General features: G+C 35.6%; 2 protein-coding genes and 1 pseudogene across 3 annotated transcripts; all 3 read left to right on the forward strand.

Moving 5' to 3' along the window:
• Window positions 1-1063: 1063 nt before the first annotated feature.
• On the forward strand, window positions 1064-9617 carry LOC125822601 (methionine aminopeptidase 1D, chloroplastic/mitochondrial). Its single transcript, XM_049502016.1, has 10 exons — window positions 1064-1175; window positions 2217-2286; window positions 5004-5232; window positions 6325-6486; window positions 6576-6617; window positions 7612-7683; window positions 7880-7959; window positions 8236-8333; window positions 9038-9085; window positions 9436-9617. Exons 1-10 carry the CDS (start codon window positions 1064-1066, stop codon window positions 9579-9581), a joined length of 1059 nt encoding a protein of 352 aa, XP_049357973.1. The 3' UTR covers window positions 9582-9617.
• Window positions 9618-11240: 1623 nt separating this feature from the next.
• On the forward strand, window positions 11241-12654 carry LOC125822079 (patatin-like protein 2; annotated as a pseudogene).
• Window positions 12655-14014: 1360 nt separating this feature from the next.
• Window positions 14015-22810, forward strand: LOC125822085 (uncharacterized). 2 transcript variants are annotated; one of them, XM_049501451.1, is made up of 12 exons: window positions 14015-14334; window positions 15273-15374; window positions 15884-15964; window positions 16120-16229; window positions 16370-16505; window positions 17044-17142; window positions 18018-18123; window positions 18216-18622; window positions 18734-18913; window positions 19012-19209; window positions 21823-22140; window positions 22385-22810. In XM_049501451.1, the coding sequence occupies exons 1-12, from the start codon at window positions 14041-14043 to the stop codon at window positions 22475-22477; spliced, it is 2124 nt and encodes a 707-aa protein (XP_049357408.1). In that variant the 5' UTR covers window positions 14015-14040; the 3' UTR covers window positions 22478-22810. The 2 variants fall into 2 exon arrangements, with proteins under 2 accessions (XP_049357408.1, XP_049357409.1); XM_049501452.1 differs by lacking the exons at window positions 21823-22140; window positions 22385-22810 and adding an exon at window positions 19696-19999.
• The last annotated feature ends 497 nt before the right edge of the window (window positions 22811-23307 follow it).

Genomic DNA, 23307 nt, shown 5'->3' on the forward strand with positions numbered 1-23307 from the left:
TCTTTTTGTGCTCGATCCATTTTAATTTGAATTAATAACTCTTACCACTTAAAAATAATTCAACCCTCCCAAACACAAAATTCAAATAAACTTAGAATTATTTTCTATAAAAATAGCGTTCTTATTTTATATAAAAATGGTAAATACAATATAACATATGTTCTTAATCCCGATTCAATGTAGAAAATAACACTTATGTTTTTGAAGTGTTAATTTATATAGTTTGATTTAGAGTACATGAAACAAACTAATTAGTGTTCGATGTGAATTCCAAAATAAAACTTTCATTTTTTTAAAATAATGTATACACAATTAAAAACTATATAAATAATGTTAAGTCACAACAATAAACAATTTAAAATATTTTAAAAAATTATAGTGAAAAAAAAAACTTTCAAACTTTTCAAACAGTAATAACATAAAGACAAACAAATGAAGTAGAATGAGAACAATCAGATCTGAACTTCAAACTCCTGTTTAGACAAAAAAAATATTAATTAATATTTTTTATATGTGTCAGCTTGTATTTCGTGAAATTAGTGAGTGTTTGGTATAACAGGAAACTAGGTTATATTTGGTCATAGATTTTCAAATATCATATTTTGGGGATATGTATTTGATCATAGTTATTATGAAACATACTTCACTTTTTTTAAAAAAATAATCATTAAACATGATTTATACCCATAAGCTCAAAAAACTATTAACATACCCATACGTTTGACACAAAATTATTACTATTATTTATATAAACTAGATAATACATTATCCAAAAATTAAATAGATATTTTAATAACTACTAATAATACAATCACCATCTATTACAACTCGTTACATTACAATTAGTTACAAAAATCCGTCGATGCAAAAAAAAAGAAGATACTAACAACAATATTAACTTTCCATCATATTTTTAAAACAATTTCTTTTGATAAAGATAAATGTTTTACTATAATTTGGGATGTTATAGATTTTTTGCCAAATTATGCGGAAAAAGTATAAATTGCAATATATATGGCTCTACGGCGAAACGGTGTGTTACTGGAGAAGTTGATAAGAGAGAATGGTGGGAGTTTCCTCTATTCAACCCCGCTTCGTCTCTACCTTTCTTGGCGATTGCCGCTTCATTAACCATCCTCATCACTCATTTCATCGACTCTTCCATTACAACCCAGGTTCTTCATTACTTACTTTCTGCTTCTTGAATCTTGATGACCCTCTTTTCTTGTTTTACTGTTTTTGATTTCCCCTTTTTTTTTACTTTACTGCTTCAAGATTTTGAATTTACTCATAATTTGTGCTTTCTTGTCTCAAGATTTTATGATGGTAGTCATAATAGTGCTCAGGAGGACCTAGTTGAATCTTTTATATAACTGTAGTATCAAAGGAAGATGTTTCAAACAAAATTGAATCTTCAATGTGTAACTAGTTAAGGCAAATGTCATCGATTCTTCCATTGCAACCCAGGTTCTTGATTACTTTCTTTGTGATTCTTGATGATATATATATATATATATATATATATATATATATATATTCTCATCTACTACTCTGGGACAAAAAAATAAATCCCCCCTTTCTTTTCTTTGAGTTCTTGGATTTCCCCCCTTTTTCTTTACTTCTTCAAGATTTTGAATTTACCCATGATTGTGCTTTCTTGTCTCAAGGTTTTATGATGGTAGTATTCATAATAGTGCTCAGAAGGACATAGTTGTATCTTTTATGTAACTGTAGTATCAAAGGAAGATGTTTCAAACAAAATTGAATCTTCAATTAATCTAGTAAAGGCAAATGTCATCGACTCTTCCATTGCAAGCCAGGTTCTTGATTACTTTCTTTGTGATTCTTGATGATATATATTGCAACCCAGGTTCTTGATTACTTTCTTTGTGATTCTTGATGATATATATATTCTCGTCAACTACTTTGGGACAAAAAAAAATACCCCCTTCTTTTCTTTGAGTTCTTGGATTTCCCCCCCCTTTTCTTTACTTCTTCAAGGTTCGAATTTACCCATGATTGTGCTTTCTTGTCTCAAGGTTTTATGATGGTATTCATAATAGTGCTTAGGAGGACATAGTTGTATCTTTTATGTAACTGTAGTATCAAAGGAAAATGTTTCTAATAAAATTGAAATCTTTTATGTAACTAGTAAAGGCAAATATTTCATCAACTGTAAGTACTCATTTTGACGATTACTGTTTATGCTTACTCAGGAAATAAACATGTGTCCATGCAATGCTCAAGAACATTTTCTGGGTTAACGGATTTGTTATTCAATAGAAGGTATGATATTTGATCTTTAAGTTGTTTGGTTTACAGCATGCTGATTACCATGCTATTTTCCTTCTTTTAGTCCTAAAACATATGACGTTTCTACTGTCAATACCATGGTTGCATGCTCAATTCCTTACTGTTTTTGTTTATGCTGCCATTTTCTGTTCTTGGTTCTTGGTAGTATAAAGCTAGGAGATTCCTCACATTGATAAAGTGATACTTGGTTTGAGAATGAGGGATTAGTATACATCATTAGTGGATCTTGGCTAAATGAAGTTTGTCATGCTTCTGATCTTAATGTTTAGGTTTTGGTTCAATCAGTCCCATTAGAGTTCATCTCTTCAAATTTAATTGTAGAATTCGGAAAATAAGCATAGTCAGCCTTTGATCCTAGCTCCATTTGTGACCAAATCTGAAAAACATTCCAAGGGCATGGCTGAACGCAGTTTCGAAACTTGTATGGATCAACATTGAGAAAAAAGGGGAAAGTAGCAAATTATCTTTTCCACCTTACCTTGCACCCAATCGCCTCTGTTTGCCTTATACCTCACATTAGTCACTTTTTTGCCCAACAATTAGACTTTTGACCCTTGGCATTATTGGCTTCAACCCGCTTCCCCTGCCCGTCGTTTTAGCCTCTTCCCCCTTTTGCACCTATTACCTTGAACTGGACAACAAATTCCTGTATACTTGTTTGTCCTTTGCTCCATTAGTGTTAACTGTGTCAAGTTTGTCACGACCCAAAATGAGTTGTGAATGGCACCCACACTTAACCTTCTAAGTGGGCGAACCAAGGAACTTAAACCCCAACATATATCAATAATTCAACTTCAAATAGCAATAAAATGCGGAAGCTCACAACTAGTTAAAGTAACCAATCAAATCAACCTCTAAAGTCTATTACACATTTTCCCCAAAACCTGAAAGTCATCACATCAAGGACATCTAATCTTCAAATACTAAGTCTAAGAGTATTAAAGACACCAAAATAAACGAATAAAATAGTTTATGTCCGAAAACTAAGGACATCATGCCATGACCAAGAGAATCCAACACAAGCTCGAATAAATAGCTCACCCTTAAACCTGATATGCTGAGACTGGCTAGAGCTGAAGGCGAGTCAAATTCGATGGTACACTCGCTGCACTCCATGAAAGGAAAACAAAGAAAAATACAAGTAGGGCTCAGTACGGGGCAACATGTACTGAGTAGGTATCATTGGCCAACCCAAAATAGAAACTAATATACAATGAATAATAGAATAAAGTCAACTATAGCACTTAGCAGGTGATAAGAAACAACAACATGAGCAAGTGACAGTTGAAGCAAGTACGTAATCAATCACAATATCAAGCACACACACGAGGACTCATGCCTCCACATCACACTCATTTGGGAAATGCGTTCATTGAGATTGAGTACATTAAGTTAATTCAATATCTTTTACCTTTAATGTTACCGTGTCGGAACGTGACACTCCGATCCAATTATACCGTGTCGGAACGTGACACTCCGATCCAATAATACCGTGTCGGAACGTGACACTCCGATCCAAAAATATCGTGTCGGAACGTGACACTCCGATCCAAAAATATGTTTTGTTTTTTCTTTAAGGAAAAATATAATATTATTTTATATTTGATTTATTCTCTCCTTTTAGGACTCCTTTTCTAGTAAGAAAAGATTTTAGGACTCTATAAATATAGGTTTGTTTCTTCTAACACAATAACAATAACATCCACAATGTAGTCGTTTAAGACTTTTGTTTATGGGAGATTTATTCTCTCTAAAATTTCAATGTTTTTCTTTATATTAGTTTTGATATAATAATATTTTGATTTTTAGTATAAGTTTTTGTTATCTAATTTATCAACTATATGATTTGCAATTGTAAGCTTCCGCATGACGCCATAATCACCCCTTCATAACCCAACAAGTGCTTATTCTTTTGGAGTGTGAAACTGAACAAGTCTTTAAATGTTTTTTTTTTTAAGAATTTCTTTTAAAAAGTGGAAACATGAAATGTCCCCCAAATGTAAGTAGATCAGTTAATCTGAGGATGGTGTATTGGAATTTGGAATTGTCTATAGTAGGAGAGTGACAGACTGACAGTTGCAAGATGCAGACATGGTGGGTGCAAGAAAATATCAGTACAAAAGGTCTTGGGAAGCTCTTGGTCATAGTTGAGTAGATTTATTTAAAGATCATGCTAGATTCTTGTAACTTAAAAACTTTTGGCATTGTCGTGGTGCAGATGAAAGACATCTCTTTTGTTTATCAGAAAGAAAGTTTTGTAAGCTCTTAATTTGCTATGGTTTCTAAAACCTTTTAGACAGTCTTAATAGGTTCTTAAAACCTGTGTTACATGAATACTGCATTTATTGTAGGTTCGTTTCTGAGTTGTCTGTACTGATATGAGAGGATTCTGGTACTGGGAATAGTGTTGTCCATCTCTGAGTGAGGTCACGAGAAGGTCCCCTCAGACCAACCTACAAGGGACTTGCGTATGTTGTGCTTCTTCCTATACTAAATTTGATTTTACAATAGATTAATGGCTGATGAAATATGAAAGGTTACTATGGACTATTTGAATTTGAACTTTCTTCATGTGAGAACAAGGTTCAGCAAATGGAAAGTTTCTGTAATGTTTCCCTTATTTTACTATATTCCTGCTTCTGCCTGTTTGCTGCATGCCTTGGATGCTAATTTAAAACTAAACTTGGCAGAAATATAGATGAACTTCCAAACACCAATCGCAAACGTTTAAGACCAGGTCAAATTTCTCCTCCTCGACCAGTTCCAGAACAAATACAAAGGCCTCCATATGTGAAGTCTAGGAAGCCACCTGGGATTGGTAGTGGCTCCGAAGTGCATGACAAAAAGGGAACAGAAAAGATGAGAGCTTCGGGAAGGCTTGCTGCACAGGTTCTTCAGTATGCTGGGACATTAGTCAAGGTGATTTATCGAGTACCTTCTACTCAAGTATCTATGTGGCATTCCTTGCACACACAAACTTCATTTAGGTTAATAAATCAAGATTTGTGTTTGCCCCAGTTAAGGCTTTCAGTAACTGACTTCGATGCTACAGCCTATATTTCCTGGCTTTACTGTGATCATCTTCTTGCTTTGAACTTTTGATATTAACTTATTAAATTAGACATCTACTTTGTGTTTTTGCTCCTTTTAGGTTCTTCTTTGCACACACGTTACAACCAAAGGTGTAGCTAGTAAGAGGGTAGGGGTTCAATTGAATCCCCTTTACTGAAAAATTACACTGTACAAGTAGGGTAGAATTTTTTATTTTTTTTTGGATAAATTGTTGAACCCCCTTGATATAAGAGAAAATTCTAGTGTAGTGGTAAGGGTGTTCAAAGTTGTTTTAGGTCAAAAGTTCAAAAATCACCTATGACATTCTAGTATTCTTCTGAATGCCCCTTATGTAATTCCTGGTTTGGCCACTGGTTACAGTCTGCTTTTACAAGTCCTTTCGTTCCAATTTGTAGGACAACTTTCTATTTTTGGATGTTTCGAAATGTTTAATACCGTTTCATTTTTATATCACTTTCGCAAATTATGAAGCTGTTCAAGTTTTAAACATTGATGTGATCTTTTCCCTGTTAACTAACTTCTCAGCCATAACTTTAATTTTTTTCTTCAACTTTCACTAGTATTAGATGTACGTCAAATTATCTTATTAAACTCCATGCACATAATTACCATTATAAAATGGAATATGGGGGAGTAAATGGTTCTCTTTTTTCTTTCTTTTTGTAAATGAATAGAAATGTAAAGAATGTGTAGTGTCAGATAACTCCAAATTATTCAATATTGGAACGTAACAGGTCTAAATGGTTCAAATGGATAGTGAGGATTTATGTAGGCAACTCCACCTAGCTTGGGTTTGAGGCGTAGTTGTTATAATAGCTGCCATTGCATCAGACTGAGATTGTCTTTAAATGGGTGTAAAAAGATCAACAATCAAAGTAGTTTCTTAGGTTGTCTGAAGCGTGCTTCATTTGAAATCTACATTGCTATTCCTTCTGGCAGCCAGGCATCATGACAGACGAAATTGACCAAGCCGTTCACCAAATGATCGTTGACAATGGAGCATATCCATCACCTCTTGGTTATGGTGGATTTCCTAAGAGTGTATGCACATCAGTAAACGAGTGCATTTGCCACGGAATCCCAGATTCACGTCCACTTGAGGTTTGCTAACAGTTGTTTTCCTTTATAACCAAGAATTCAACGTTGCAACAGGCTAACATTCGTATGCTCTGTGATATTTAATGATTCAGGATGGGGATATTATCAATATTGATGTCACCGTTTATCTTAATGTAAGTTGTTTGTTGCGATTAATTAGTACCATTACTTGCCTCTTCATTGCTTCAACTTTTCTTTAAACCAATATTTGTTATGGATCAATAGAGAGAAACTGGTATGAGATGCCTTCTTGAAGCTATGAATATGATGATGTAAGATTTTGGTTCTTCAACATGTCATTATCCTTTTTCTTAAGAACCAGGGCTTTTTGCGTCACTAATGCCATCGTCGATTTAATCTTCTAGTATTGGTTTTCCTGTCTGCTGATTGGGATTTAAATCACTAGATTTATAACTATTGGTACTTGTAATCTTTTGAAGTTAATTTGTGTTATCTTTGTTTTTTGCTCCCTCTTACCATGAGCCTATATCATAGATAATACTTTTTCTAACCCCCTATAATTCAGATCCCTATTGCCACCTTCAGAACATCTTCTTTCCCGTCTCCAGTGCCCTTACTCCTCTTCACTACTATCGCCTACTTAAGTCTCCAAACACAACTGTTCCCACCGTTCCTATGTGGGTAGAAGGGGTTCTTGTGGTCATGGTGATGGACATTTAATCTTTATATTGTAGGGGGAGGAGCGAGGTCTGCTGAGCATTTTTTCAGTGTAGGCCATCAAAGGTGAGAATAGTCAGTAGATAGGGCATTGATGAAATGTGGTCAGTTGGGATTTTGGTGGTGGGTAGTACAAGATGTTTTATGTAGGCATTTATTGGCGGTGTAATCACTTGGTAAGTAGAGAAAGTTGGGAAGCCTTTTCTTCAGTTTATAAAGTTGTAAATTTTTTATGAAACAATATGGAGAGTAAATGTCAGTTGGACATTGGTGACATGTCAATGTACGGAGGATGCGCTTTTCTTGATGCACTATTTTCTAGGTCTTCCCTTCCTCTTCTGTGTCTCACCTGAAATTTAATTAATCGAACATGGTTTAATAAATGCAGTCTATGACTCAAGAAACTCAATTTTCTCTCTGTTTCTCTGCTTGGCTTGATTGATTATGCAGGGTTACCATGGTGACACATCAGCGATGTTCTTTGCAGGAAATGTTGATGAGGAAGCCAAAAACTTGGTGCAAGTATGACTTCTTGATGGTGTTAGTGCCATTTTTTTTTGAATTCCTACCTTTTGTGCTACCAAGTGTTCTGTATGCTTTAACTTATCAACACCAAAAAAAAAAAAAACTTTCTCTTTTGTGCTTTAGAGGGAGACACCTTATTTTGTTGTATAGATGCATCTGCAATTCCGCCTATTGATTTTTATTTGATGTTCAGGTGACTAAAGAGTGCTTGGACAAGGCAATATCAATATGTGCACCAGGAGTGGAATTCAATAAAATTGGCAAGACGATACAGTAAGACATCTACCTAAATCTTCTCTCTGTTTTGTTCTTGTGTATCTCGGTCTGCTAAATGCTTGAAGGATTTGTCTCGGGATGAAGGTGAATTTGTCATGAAAATCAATGTTGCAGCTGGCATAGTTTGGCAAATTGACTTGAGGAATAGGTCCCATAAATGTCTGATATTTCTTGTAAATTATTAATATGCGGTTATGACCTATTTATATGTACATCAATATATTGCTTGTTTAGCATAGCATGTTTTGATTGACGTTAACGTTCTATTTGTAGTGACCTTGCAGATAAACATCGCTATGGGGTTGTGCAACAGTTCGTTGGCCATGGAGTGGGACGTGCTTTCCACAGTGATCCAGTCATTCTGCATTACAGTAACTTCCTTATTTATAATATCTAACCTCCTTACTGCTCTTTCTATGTGTAGAAATATATGAGCAATAGTGAGCCTATATGGTTCAACTTGTTTGCAGCATAATTTGTACTGTTTGCGTGGGAAAAACATTATCTTCTTGTTCAGTTTTCTACTTGTGCCATCCAATGTCGATGGACTGGATATCCAGCTTGCTAAATGTTGCAACAACACCTCAAACTAATATTTGCATGAGATGTAAGAATAAACTGCTTTTGTATCAGGGGTTAAAAAGTAGAGCCCACTTCAAAATTTATTTGTATTGCACCCAAATACTTATATTTAGTGTCTTAACATTTATAATGAATCTCTGTTGAGTGTTGATAACTAGTTCGAACTACTGTAAGTTATCTGAGATGACGAAAATAAGTTGCTTCACGCTGTTGGTTTGATCTATTTCAATTTACAAAATGTTTCATTCATTTGCAAACCTCCATCTTCTTGGGCAGTTTTGTAATACATAATAATGAGAAAATCCTATTCTAAAGAAATTTTGTACAAAATGAGAATTGAGCTCATCGTTCTAAGGTGGTGTCTCTGAAAAAATAATCTATTTGAATGCATAATCACATTTTTTACTTGCATTTAATATTATTCTTGCCTTCTTAAACCAAGTAATTCTCCTTATATCAATTTTTATTTTGTTATATTTGTTTTCTTTCCCAGGGAACAATGATCGCGGACGGATGGTGCTCAATCAGACATTCACTATTGGTAATTTTACAATAGTTTATTAATTTCCACGATGGTGAAGAGACATACTGTGACATAGCTGCACAATATTTTCCATGTTAAATAAATGTCTACTTGAACTCTGTTTATAGATATTAACCAAAAGCTGGTATCTACTGTGTTGTCTCCTTTTCCCCTGTAGTCTGTGATTTAGCTAAGACCTGAGGTTTTACAGTGCTTAATGTTTATGAATCACATGAGTAGTTTATGTTTTCACGTCTTGTTTTGTTGTAATTGATGCATCGGTCACTTTTTGGAGCATAAAATTACTATTCCATCGTTGTGTGCACGATTTTACTGTGCTGAATGCAACTTTTTGCTGTGCTGTACAGAGCCGATGCTGACAATTGGCAGCATAGATGGAGTAATATGGGATGATGATTGGACAGTTGTTACAGAAGATGGTAGTCTATCAGCACAGTTTGAGCACACCATTTTGATAACTGCAGATGGTGCTGAGATTCTAACGCAGTGCTAGCGATGGTCCTGCAACAGCATTGACAATTCAATATTGGTAACTACAATTCTCAAATCGACCTTATATTCTTTAAATTCGTGCCATATAAATAAAGTTGTTATTACCTTTCATTCAAATTCTTTTAAACCTTTTCAGAAAATGGGACAAGAGAAGGAAAGAAGACTTGTACAAGCATTTTTAAACTTGAAACCCCTACTTATGTAGACAATGGCAGACGAGAGTTAGGGGTATTGAATAGTTACAGACTTACAGGTAAATGATTTGCGTGGGACATGGTAATCATGAAACCTTGGCTGATTGTATCTGGCGGCAAGTATTGTTTGTTGATCATAATTTATGAATTCAGTTATCACAGGGAGATTACGTTGCATATCTATGAAAAAGATTTTATGCTTGTTTCTTTCTCTTGTTTGAGACAAGTCGTGAATCTTCTATATTGTGGGAACAGCCAGAAAGAAGATAGAAAGACCGGTGACTGGTCTGTTACTGCTTCAGATGGATTATACGAGGTTACTACTCTCCTTCCTGATTGACATTTCCTTTTTAAAGTGGCTCATTCTTCAACTCCATGTTGTGATGATCTATTCTATCTTAACTTTAGTCACTTAAACCTAATTGATGAATGTTTTTCCCTATATTCCCAAACCAATTTACCCATTTGAGATGTCTCCATGTGTGGCGTGGATAAGATAAAGAACACCAGGGGACTGATCTGTCTAAATTTATGACAAGATTAATGATTTGGCCAAATTCTGAACTTAAAATAGTTATTTTTTTGAAGTTCGTCTTATGTATGCCCCTCCCCCCACCCCCCGAATTAGGCAATGAAACTCAATGTATTGCGTGGAATGCCAAAGTTTATATCTACCACAAAATTCACAATCAATATTGTTCCATTCCCAAGTTTTTCTTGCACGCCTCTGCAATTTGGCAAATTTTACTGTTTTCACGGGAGTTTGGAAAAGAAAGACTCTGCAATTGTATATTACGTGAGTTAATATCCAGTAAAAATGAACTTCTGTGCATAGCTTTGATAATTTATCTACGCGCTATAAAAGGCCAATTCAAGTTGAAAGCAATTACTACCGAGTCCTGGCTAAGCATTACAAGTATTTGGACAATCTTCAAATTAAAACCTGAATAATCCGTACACAGCTTCTTATTTACTTGATTAAAATTGGAAAATCATTTAACGTAATGGGAAGTATTTTCTTCTCATTTACGTGCTTTTGGTCCTAACAATAATTAAATTACTTGTACTAGTTATTTGGTGCCATCTATATATACACAAAATACGCAGAGACAATAAATTTTAAACCAAGCATTACGAATAGAGGAATTTAATTGCAATAGCTAAATCCAACTGAGCAATGGCGCGTTATGGAGAAAGAATTACAGTGTTGAGCATTGATGGAGGAGGACTTAGGGGAATCATTCCAGGAACTATATTGAGTTTTCTTGAATCAAAGTTACAAGTATGACAACTTCATATTTTAGCCATGGAGCATTTGCACAATATTAAAATATTACACTATCTTGCAGGAGTTGGATGGACCATAAAAAACAAAAAAAATAAATCGTTTTCCTCCATTAATTGTACTAATTTTAACTAATGCAGGCCAAGATGGATCCTGGTTTTGATGCTTTACTATCAGATATCTAGATATTTGTATTGGTACTTCGTCAGCTCCAGTTTATTTTCCTGCTCACTTGTTCAAGACAAAAGATTGTCATGGGAATGATAGAGAATTTAACCTTATAGATGGAGGCATTGCAGCCAATAATCCTGTAAGTTCAAAAAAACATATATACAACGTAACTATATATACTTGAGTCCTGTTACAGTAAAATATAGTTATTTATTTATGAAGGCATTGCTGGCGATGAGACCAACTGGAGCCAAAGCAAATTTATTACCGGCAAATGTTCTGGATTGTGGCAAGTATCTAGTTCTATCTGTGGGAACAGGTACTTCCAAGTCAGAAAGGAAATACGATGCAATCAGAGCAGCCAAATGGGGACTCATTAGTTGGCTCTATAAAGATGGAAAATGCCCTTTGGTTGATGCTTTTACTTTTGCCAGTGCTGATATGGCTGACCTTCATTTGTCCTTGCTTTTTAGCACTGCTAGCTGGACATATAAACAACTACCTTCGCATCCAGGTTTTTCATTTTTTTCCGCTTTCTATTCTTTTCATGACTCTTAGTAGCTCAGTTGGTAGGCTCACTAAAGTAATCTCCTCTTCATTTCCCCTTTCCATATCCCCAATTTGTGAAAGAAAATAAAATTGTAGCTGTCATTTAGGTGACCTGTATATGGAAGTAGAAGCAAATTCAAAACTTGAACTTTATGGGTTCAATCTTTAATAACCTTAGATAATCTTAGTATTAATAACTCGTTATATTTTTAAGTTTGGGTTCATTTCTACTATTTATTGTAATTTTATATATAAATTTATGATGTGCATCAAAAGTATTGAGTTCAGATGAATTTGACTCTAGGTGTGAATTAAAGTGAAACTCTTTTAATTTTGGAAGAATGACAATTTAAGCGGAGATGCGTCATCGACTGATAAAGCAACAAAGAAGTGCACGGAGAATCTGGTGAAGATTGGTAATAACATCTTGCAAAAGCCTATTTCAAAGATGAATCTTGAAACCTGCATAAATGAAGCTGTTGAGAATGAAGGCACAAATGAACAAGCTCTTATCAGGTTTCTATCTAATTAATTAATTCATGTATAATCCAAATACTAATGATTAGAGAAACTTTGAATATTTGTAGATATATAACTTTCAGAATATTTAACTAATCAATTTGATTAATAATTAATATGGTGTTTTTTTTAACAGATTTGCAAAGCTGCTTTTACAAGAGAGGAAACTTCGCACTAAAAGGATGGAAGAGAAAAACGTCTTTGGTCTAATGTGTCACGGACTTAGAGTCTTACTAAAGCTCCGTGCGGCACTTGACAATTTACTCACGAATCTTTCACGATCTTGTAAGCTAAGTAAGCTCTTTGAAACTAAGATCGCTAAGAGAATGCTTAAGGAAAGACTTAGAGAAATTTGAAAGAAGGCTTTTGTATTGATTTTGGAAGATTGCTTTACAACTTGGATGGTTGGATTATTGGTTGGATGGTACCTTGCAAATGGGGGCACCTCCTATTTATACTAACTCCTAGGGACTAAAGTACAATTTTAAATTACTTTCTAAGTCCCTAAACTTATTTACACTTTGGTCCTAGCTCTAGAACTCTCTACACACTCTAGGACCTTCCATTGCCTTCTAAGTCATTCTAGAGAATTCTAGAGAATTCCCTAGAATTCTCTAGCCTTCTTGAATAATCTAGAGGGTTCTAGAGTTTTTCGGAAACTTCTCCACAACTCTAGACCCTTCCGCCCCTACCCGGACGCAAAATTCTACTGCGAAGTGGCGGGACGTGACAAATGGACATGCATGAACAATTCTAGAATAAGCCAAAATTTGTTATTCTAATTGACCAGTATTTGGGTGTGTCACAAAACACAAACGTATGTAATATACTTTTGTGTTTTAGGGTGTGGGAGGGTGGAGGGGGAGTAAAAATAATAAAACACAATCTAATGATACTTTTGTGTTTTAGGTGTTGTTAATTAATTCTTGATGATTATTTGATAATTGATGACTAATTAAAGAGTGTGTTTGGTATAGAGGAAATATTTTTATTTTAAGAAAATAAGTTTTTAAAAATGAAGAAATGAATTCCTTAATCAAAGTAAGAAAAATAAGTTTCATAAATGACATTCTATGTTTGTTTCATCCTCCCCATCCCCAACACTCTCTTGACCTGACCATCCCATCCCGAGGCCCCACTCCCACCCTCTTCACTCTCATAGTATTTTGCTAAATCATATATATAAAATATTGAGATGATATTTTTTTTGTTTATTTACGAAATAGCAGAAAATAAGTACTTTCCAAAAAAAAAATATTTTTCAATAAAAGAAACAAGCTACTACCAGTCAAAAGCTTCTGACCGTGTAAAATAGAGTTCTACCGACACAATGTATTATAAGTATATTAAAATGTGTGATAAATATATTATTTATGAATAAAACTTGTATTGTATGTGTTTTATAAATAGTTATATGTATTAAAAATGCATTATTATAACTTATAAGTGTGTAGTGAAAAAAATGTGTTGCGATAAAATATGAATGATAAATATTTCTTAATATATATAGCGTATATATGTAGTTTCCATGTGTAATGTAACTGTAAGTTTCCTAAAAAACCAAAACAATGTAGGTAACGGATTATTATTTATTGGGCTTTCTCGCCGTGTTTGCTGAAAAACGAACGGGGCTTCACTCGTTTTCTAACGTCAGGCCCAACAGCCCAAGATAAAATCGTCAAACCTATAAATTTCCTTTCCATTTAATCTTACCACTTCTCTAGAACAACTAACTTTCATCCATGGATTCTTTACCGGTGAATTGGGAGGCACTAGACTCTCTGATTATCGATTTCGTCAAATCGGAAAACCTAATCGAAGACTCAGGCTCTCCTTCAACTTCGCCGTCGACGTCTCTGTCGCCGTCTTCGTCAACCTCATCTTCATCTTCTTCCTCTTATCAGTCAAGATTACTTATTCGGCAGATCAGACGTTCAGTGGAGTTTGGTGAAATTGATGCCGCTATCGATCTCTTGCGTGTGCATGCGCCTTTTGTTCTTGATGATCATCGTCTTCTCTTCTGCTTACAGAAGCAGGTAACTTGCTGTTTGTCTCCAGACTTAAAATCTCGGAACAACAGTGAATTAATTCTCTCTGTTTTGAACCTTCTAGTTTCATAGTTTCTCTAACTCACCAATTTCATTTAGTTAGCGAGGATTTAAAATTAATTGATGCAACTTCTGAAGACGTTTTCGAGTTACTAGTTTCTTAAGTCTTGTCTATCTGACTTGCATATGTACAGATGCCACCTGATTATTGTCTTAGCTTTTCCTTATTGAGGTTGAAAGCCCTGAAGATAGAGTTGGGGCGCTTTGTCCTTACCTAGGTTCTTCAACGCCCCACGGGTTCGCTCTTGTAAAGGGCATAGAGATATTTTAATTGTTAAAGTGGATGATTTTAGTATAAAATACTAGATATAAATTTTAACATGATAAAATTAGTCATTAATCTTTATTAGAAAAGTTAAAGATCAAAATGGTTTTTGAACTTGATTAAAATTCATTTAATTAGGCTTCTAACGATATAATTGTTTCTTTTCATTTGTTGTTACCATTTTCTTGTAACACACAGACACACATATTCCCTTACCCCTATGTATTTCTTCGTTGAAGTGCCCCCTTTAATTATGCTTTAAGCCAAGAGTCACTTGGTGTGTTTCTCTACTGTTTTCCTTTTTTTTCTTCTTCTTTCTTATGTGATTAACCACAAGCCAACAACTGTTGAGTTGAGTGAGAGGTTGATCACTGGGTGACGCATTTTGGATTTCAAAAATCTGAAGAGGCTTTCTGGAGAAATCTTAGAGTTTCAGTTCATCTATGAAACTTCTTGGTGATATGCTTCACCGAACTTATTTTTAGGTTCAAATGTCTGTCCATGCAAACTCGTTGGTAAATGAAGTCAAACTTTTTCGCCATGCTTCACTTTGACAAATAATTGATGATCCTTGAAACTTGTCTCCATGATTTTTATGCAGAGGTTTATTGAGCTTTTGAGGAAAGGAACTGCAGAGGACCGAGAATCTGCCATTAATTGCCTCCGAGAGTCACTGGCACCTTGTGCGTTGGATGCATATCCAGTAGGTCCCTGCTTATTCAATTGAATTCCCTTATCAACATTGACACTAGTGAATACCTCTTGGATCTGTCAACACCACAAATTATTTTTAAATTATTTTTTTGTAATCACAACACGACTTATATATATACTTGTCGTTGTGTAAGTTTCTCAATAAGTTATGTTTATGCAGCACATAGATAATATTTGTTTTGACAAGATCATTCCTGGTGTTTCTTTGTGGTTCAAGGATGGAATTTCTCATCTTAGGTTCTTTGTCATAAATCATGTTTTCCATAGATACTGGTTATGCTAGATGATAGTGACTTGCATGCTATCCTCAGGTTCTCGCCACTTTGGATCCCATTACATCAATTCCATACTTACAAAATAGTACATTTGAGTTCTCTCAATCTCATTAGCAAAAACAATTTTCTATGTGTTTACTTAATCCGTATATGAGAATCATTTCTCTTCACATGGTTCTCCTTACACTTGGGTTCTAATGAATGTTTAACTTTTTATCTTAAGGAAGCATATGAGGAATTTAAGCATATTCTTCTTGCCTTGGTTTATGACGAAGAAGATAAGAATTCTCCAGTGGTGAGTGAGGTAAGAGGTTATTTCATTGGCCCCGAGTAAGAATTCCATAAATGTTCATCTGGCAGCAGTTAGAGGGGTTTATTCAGATTTTTTTTGGGTAACGAAGATACTGAATGTCTCATTTTAGTAGAAGTGACTAACGTCTTTGCACATCACTATCCCAGTGGTCTCCAAGGAGGAGGATTGACATTGCTGGACTGCTGTCATCTGTTTTAAGGGCTCATTTATGTGCATATGATCCTCTTTTTGCAATGTCATTGAGGTACTTGATAAGGTTGGTACAACTTCCAGATGATCCATGACAAGCTTAGATGCTCATTCAAAACCCAATGAAATGGAGACTCCTTATAATTCGTTCATCAGAGATCCAAGTCCTCTTACTATTCTTTTTAAAATTTCACAATCATTTTGCAGCATACACAAGTTGTTTTGCTTTCGTCAGGGAGTTCCATCACCTATATCAGATCTTACACAGAGATTACTTCTCGAGGACCGTGACCCCCCTGCAACACCACTTGAGAGTTCCTATGAAGCACCTCCGTTTGATGAGGTTATAAATCTTAGCTACTCTATTACAATTCTGTTGTAATTGTTTTGGTTATTAAACCTGAAGAGGATGCGGTTTGTAAATGTGGTAATTCTCTTTTGTTGTTTTATTATATTTTTCAGAAATCTTAGAGAATATAGAAAACCTCTGGTGTTAGAAAGCCCCTAATTTGCCTTTAAAGACAAATTATTGGATATTGGAGTAAAATGTGTCCAATCAGAGTGGTGACTGGTTGGTATTAAAAGATTCCTATTACAGATGCCAACTAGTTTCGGTTGGAGGCGTAATTGTTCGTAAAATTTTTTGATTACTTTTTTTTTTTTTTTTTTTTTTTACCCTCCCTAGGAGCTTCCACCCCTTTTGCTCCCTTGGTGACTCGAACTCGCAACCTTCGGGTTGGAGTAAGATTTTTGGTGCTTAGTATAATGTGCATTATTTGTTGAAGTTTACACTGCCTTATCTTCTTTTTCTGGGGGACTAGATTTTAGAAATTCTTCTAATGATCTAGGCATTGTGTCACATCAATATTTTATGAAATTAGGTGGACATACAAGCTCTTGCTCATGCGGTAGAGCTTACAAGGCAGGGGGCTATTGATAGCTTGAGATTCGCCAAGGGTGACTTAAATCAAGCATTTCAGGTTAGTATGCTGAAGTATTTGCTATTTAATAGTAGCTGTTTGCTAAAATCTGAATTATCTGCAACATTACTTTAAACTGGGTTAGTTTCTCATAGATGCTTGCATATATCACACTATTTCTGCCACAATTTTCTGATGGTAATTTGACGTCTAGTGATGTCCTCGTCCAGCATCACCCTGCTGTTGCATTGATTTATGCAAAATGTATGTCTAGTAATAACTGGTGAAGCTGAGAACATTGTTGATGGTGTTCTATATAGCCCCCTAATTTTGGGGTATTTTCTGTTTCTTGAAATGAAGCTGTTATTAAGTTATCTGCTTTTGATGGAGTAGAGAAGGATCTTGTATACTTGAGGGAATAGCCTCTTACCCCTTATTTCGTTTTTGTGCACCCATGAGGTTTTTGTTTGTATAGAAGATTGGTTGTCATTAGTAGAAAACCATGTGTTTTGTAAGGTTTTCTATTTTTGTGGTGTACTTCGTGTAGATGGTCGAGTTTTTACCCCCTTTTGAATGAATTTTATTACATTGTCAAAAAAATTGAAGTTTTCTGTTCAACAAATCAGGCTGTATGATTTTTTTTTGCTTCAACAACAGTTCATTTTCTTTTCACTAAATGGAAAATCACTCTGTAGTTCTTTACTTGGGCTGCCAGTGGCTTTTCTCAGTAAAAAAATTCGAGGATGGGACTGAGAATGATTTCGTCACACATTTGCGTTCTTGTTGAGTTGTTTTCTGTTTCTTGTAGTGTTCCAGATTTTCTGCGATTTGCTGATGAGGTAGATCTAGCTTGTTAATTGTACAGCTTTGAGGTCAAAAAGTAGAAAATCACAAATACTTCTGTTGAGATTGTGCCTGTAACTTTGCTGTTGCAGAATGAGCTGTGCCGAATAAGATTGGATGACCCCATGTTTGATGAGCTTGTTCATGAGTATTGTGTCTATAGGGGTTTTGTCAACTTCAGTGTGGTAGATTCTCCTGGTAACTTTCTGAGCAACTTTACTTTCCATTCTTACATTCTGTTTGCTAATATGTTTCTCAAGGCCGGCTTTTTTATTTTTTCCATTACCCAGGGATGCAGCTTAGTATCAATGACGATCAATCAGAGTCTGGACAATTATCAAAGAACTGTTCCACAGAAGTTGGGGACGGAAACACTAAACTTTCTGGCAGTGACACGTCTGCTTCTCAAGTTATCATGGAGGGATCACCTGAAAGTAATACCAACTTGGCTAGCATTCAAAGTACTGATACTGAAGAGCGTTACCCTAGTGAAACAAGTTATGGAGATTGCAGTACCAGTGGGACTCCTCAGTTTGAAAAAGTTCTGCAGAAAAATAAGTGTCTTAGAGTTGGCGAAACAAACAAGCGGAAAAGATGGAGGGGGAGACATGAAAACACCGAATTTGTGTCTGGACCTACCAGTGAAAGGAGCAGAGAAGATCTTAATGACGACACGACAATGTTGAAAGATCAGCAGGCATGCATTTTGTTTTTTCAAAGTAGAACATATAACAAGAGAAAGTAAAAGAAAAAAAGGATGCGGAAGTAGTGTTCGAAGTAATCATTGCTTTGACACCTTTCATTACAGGTTTCTCCAAAATCGTGCTTCCTGAATATGATGAAGAATAGAGAGGACAAGCATGAACTTGTGCTGGGCTTGAAGGAATTAGCTAGCAGAGGAATGACAGAGGAGGTTGTTGAGGAGATTAATGAGATGGATTCAAACTTTTTTGTGCAGAACCCTTCTCTGCTTTTTCAACTTAAGCAGGTATGGAAGTTAAAACTTCTGCTTGGGACAAAGATCAGTAGAAGTTATAAAGCATGTTTATATCGATTAAGGCATTTAAAAAATAATCCTCTGGGCAGGTTGAATTTTTGAAGCTGGTTGGCTCTGGGGATCATACTCAGGCACTGAGGGTAGCCTGTTCTTTTCTGGGTCCTTTGGCTTCTAGTCATCCTGATCTGTTGAAGCCATTGAAGGAGACTTTGCTAGCTTTGCTCAAACCTAACGAAGAGGCATTTAATGATCGCTTGCCCTTATGTGTTCTTGCCAATACACTCCAGGTATGACATTCTGCACTCTTTATTGTAAAAACAGGTCCCAGGTGAACTGTTGCCGGCTAATCTTTTCCCACCCTTATGTCCCCTTTATCTCCTTGTCTGTGTATATGTAAGACTGGAGTGTTGTTTCTTGATTCCAGAATGCACCGTGCTTTAAGTACTCTTGTCCCAGGTTGGATGAAATTGTTTGTCTGCTGTTAAGGCTAAGAAAAGAAGTTTAAGTAACAGCTTGATGATAGAAATATAGAACGTCCTACATCAGGTGTATTAAGGTTTCTAAAGGGGGTTATAATAGTAATGGGGCACTTACCCATTGCCTTCTGTTTCTTACTTGAATGCTTATATTCTTGGTATGGTATCCGAGGAAAACCTTGTTAAATTCCTTCTCAGAACCATGTTCTCTCTAATCACTGTTTTCTAGTGTTTTGAATTTTTTTGGCTCACTCAAACAGTTGAGTCACTAACTTTTGCTCTGGTTTCACTTCTCAGCTTATTGAGTTTATGTTTCCTGCTCTCCTATGTCAGAGCAAAGAAGGCCCACTCTTTGTCCTTACCCTCCTTAATGATCGGGTCTGCCAAGGTGTTTTGTGAACCTTGGAACCAGGTTATTTGTGTAGGATAGTGTTAGAGATATAAACGCCCCATAGTTCCATAGGGGGTTTATGCTGAGCTACTCCATGCACAACGAGCTTTGAATTGGATGCTTAAATTCTTTCACCAGAGATTCCCAGAGAACGCAGAGAAGGCACTGATTGTGGAAAAAACATAAACAAGAATGATGAGATTCTCTATTTCTGAAATCTGACACAAAGATACTGGAATTAAATGAGTGATAGTCTGGTTTGAGCTGTTTTACTGATTTTCAATAGACAGTTTCACTGTTTTTCAATACACAGTTTCAAAGGCTTGTTAAAGGCTGAGTGCTGCTTGGATGCTTCTACTCTATAACAAGGAAAAACAGAGAGAGTGAGAGCTTTATGTTGGAAAAATGTATTAATCAATAGGTAATTCCAATCTTTTGGGATATTTTTGGTTTATCCTTATTCGGTGAGAGAAACACAGTGAAAAGAACAGTGTAGTGTTGTTTTATGAATGTCAATAAGACAACAAGCAAGAACTTGATTTGTTCTCATTCCCCGTTTTTCACTTCAGTTTCCTGAATATTGATTCTTTAGGTGGGCATTTGCTTCAATTTGAAGAGTGTTGCCAAATAAATTTAAAAAAGACCGAGAGGAAGGTAATTGTATTATATATATCAAGCTAGCACTAAGGAAGTGTTGTAGTAATTACAAGTGAGCAAAAACAAAAATAAAAATCCTTTATAATCTTACAGGGATTCTAGGAGGCTAAATATTGATTTTGCTTCATTTATATGACTTTTTGTTGATAAGGAAATAGATCTTGGGTGTAAATCAACCCTAGAAGCTAGCTCATGGTTGGACATCTGGAATGTGGAGACTCCAACACCCCCTTGTGCGCCCAAGATTTGACTGCGGAGAATATAATATGGGAGCCCAACGTGGGGTAAACCAAGAATTGAGATGGACCTGACTTTGATACCATGATAAGATGGACTTTGACATAACTCAACCCCAAGAGATGAGGATTGCCCAAAGATCATATAAGAAACCAAACACCCCAGCTATAGCCAATGTGGGACTATGATGTTTGCAAAAAAAATAGTTAATTGTTTTTTAACCATATGCCACTTTAATTGTTTGTACTCTGGATTTTCTTCATTGGTGTGGAATTGTAGTTCTTGTTCTTCATAACCAATTAATATTTGGGAATATTCAACAAAATATTGTTGTTGCTCTGAATTGTACAAGCTTTTTTCATTGTAGGAGGGGCCAGTGTTATTAAAAGTGAAAAGCGCAAAGAAGCTCGAAGGTCCGTGGGGGCTTTAAGCGCAAAGCGCAAATAAAGTGTGGGCTTTAATGAATAAAGGTGCAAAGGGAGAAAAAAATGAAATCAAGGCTAATAATTATAAACATGAGTGACAAATATATGACTTAAGAAATTGAATTTTTTTTATAATAAAGTGAAATATCAATTGTTTAGTGTCACTTCTTCACTTCTTCATAAGAGGCTCATTGACAAGGAAAAGTTTGTCTTAGAACTTTGATGACGACATTGAAGCGCACATAAAGCGAGGCGAAGCGCTCAACACGTTTTGAGCCTCGCTTTTAGGGCTTAAAGCGCGCCTTTGATAATACTGGGAGGGGCAAGGGGTGTTGAGTGTTTATTTTATTTTGGGGTGAGGGGTGGGGGGTGGGGGGTGGGGGTATTGTGTACGAATGCTCTTTGATTTACCTAGAAACTTATGGTTTAGTTACAAATTAGGAACTTGGGAGCATGTTAATGTTACTTCCATAAAAATCTGACTTACATAGTAATTAAAATATTAAATGGCAAACACTAGCATATCACTAGGAATGGCAAAATTAGCCCATAAAAGCACGACTTGTGCAACCCGCACCTCAGACCATTTTGACATGCCAAATTTAGCCGATTTAAATATTGGGCTGATATGTAGCCCAAATTGATCAATGAAAAATCTTATGTTCTAGTGTCTTGGCTCACCTAATTTACTGTCACAATTTTGTCCATGCAAAGGTTGCTATTGGTAGGAGGCTTGGTATTGAAGAACCCCAGCTTATGAAGATCATAAGGGCCACACTGTATACACACAGTGAGTGGTTCAAACTTCAAATGTGTAAAGATCAATTTGAAGGGTTCTTAAGGATCGACGCCCTGAAGGAAGTTGGTACCAAATTGATTATAGATGCTTCCAGATTGGATGTTGACATGAGCACTGATGGATCATCTCAAGTTACTGGTTCCTCAAATAATAGGAAACAGGAAGATGGAAGTCCAACCCAGTCATCGGCCAGAGATGTTGGATGTGATGAAACTGCAATTCTAAAAGTTATGGTGAGTTTTTTTTTTTCTTCTGGTTTTCAAGATTGCTTCTAACTTTATCCTTGTTATTGCATCTCGATGAACCTGTTGTGAAAGCCTTTCTACTCGATACTATTCTATTGATGTGTATCTCCCCTGGTTACCATGTGCTGCTTGTCAGCAGATTATGTTAACTTTCTAGGTGCTCTCATTATGCGCCACTTTTTCAGGTCATTTTTGAGTGCAGCAGCTACTTATTTGTGAATATTTGGTGCAGGAATTTCTGGCATTGCCCAGAGCGGATGCAATTCACCTCCTTGCACAGTACAATGGGAATGCAGAGACTGTCATTCAGCAGATATTTGCATAGCCCCTAGATTATAGCTGAACAGTAATATTCGTTTATTTGTTAAATTGTTTTATTTTGCCATAAATTCTTACCTGTGAGGCTTATTATATGCTGAAAGGTGATGGAATAACTTGTAAAAGAAAACAACAAAAAATAGGTGGGAAGGGGATGTCGTTATGTGTAGCCTGAAGTTTTTTCCGCGTCATGTATGATATTAGTTGATGAGAGGGTTGGTTATGTAAAGTGCTCTGTAAATAGCCTTCAGTTCCTTAGCCATATTTAGTTGGACGGAGCATCCAGTGGATGAAGAAGTTGAACTTCTGTGCTCTTTAAGTTGCAGAATCTTATTGATTACTTCAATTTACCGTGGGTTTACTGATGCAATGTTTGTTGCAGTGCGTCTACATTAGTCAACTTAACTTTGCTTTAGGAGTCTTTGAAGTTGCAAATCGAGTTGAACATATATAGGTAATTAAAAAATAAAGTAAACAAATGACGTCACTTTATGTATTTATAACAAAGTTTTGCCATATTGTTACATTGACTTCTTTCTTTTATGTACTTATAGGGAAGTATTGCCATATTGCTTCATTGACTGATACACAGAATGATATGCTACTAAAGATCCACCAATACTATAAAGATAAAAGGATTGGGCAAAGATCGAACGGAAATACTCAATACATTCAGGCCGTAGCAACAAAGTGGATGACAAAATAACAATACAATGTCATTTAGACTAACCGACTAGCGGCATTGGACTTGCTGAATTTTATCTCGTCTGATATAGTTATTTATTGTTTTTAATTTTTCAAAAAAGAATATCAACACACGAGCCGCATTTCGATGTA

Source organism: Solanum verrucosum, unplaced genomic scaffold (genome assembly GCF_900185275.1).
Source record: "Solanum verrucosum unplaced genomic scaffold, falcon-dt-bn FXZP01000103.1, whole genome shotgun sequence".
Classification (NCBI taxonomy): Eukaryota; Viridiplantae; Streptophyta; class Magnoliopsida; order Solanales; family Solanaceae; genus Solanum; species Solanum verrucosum.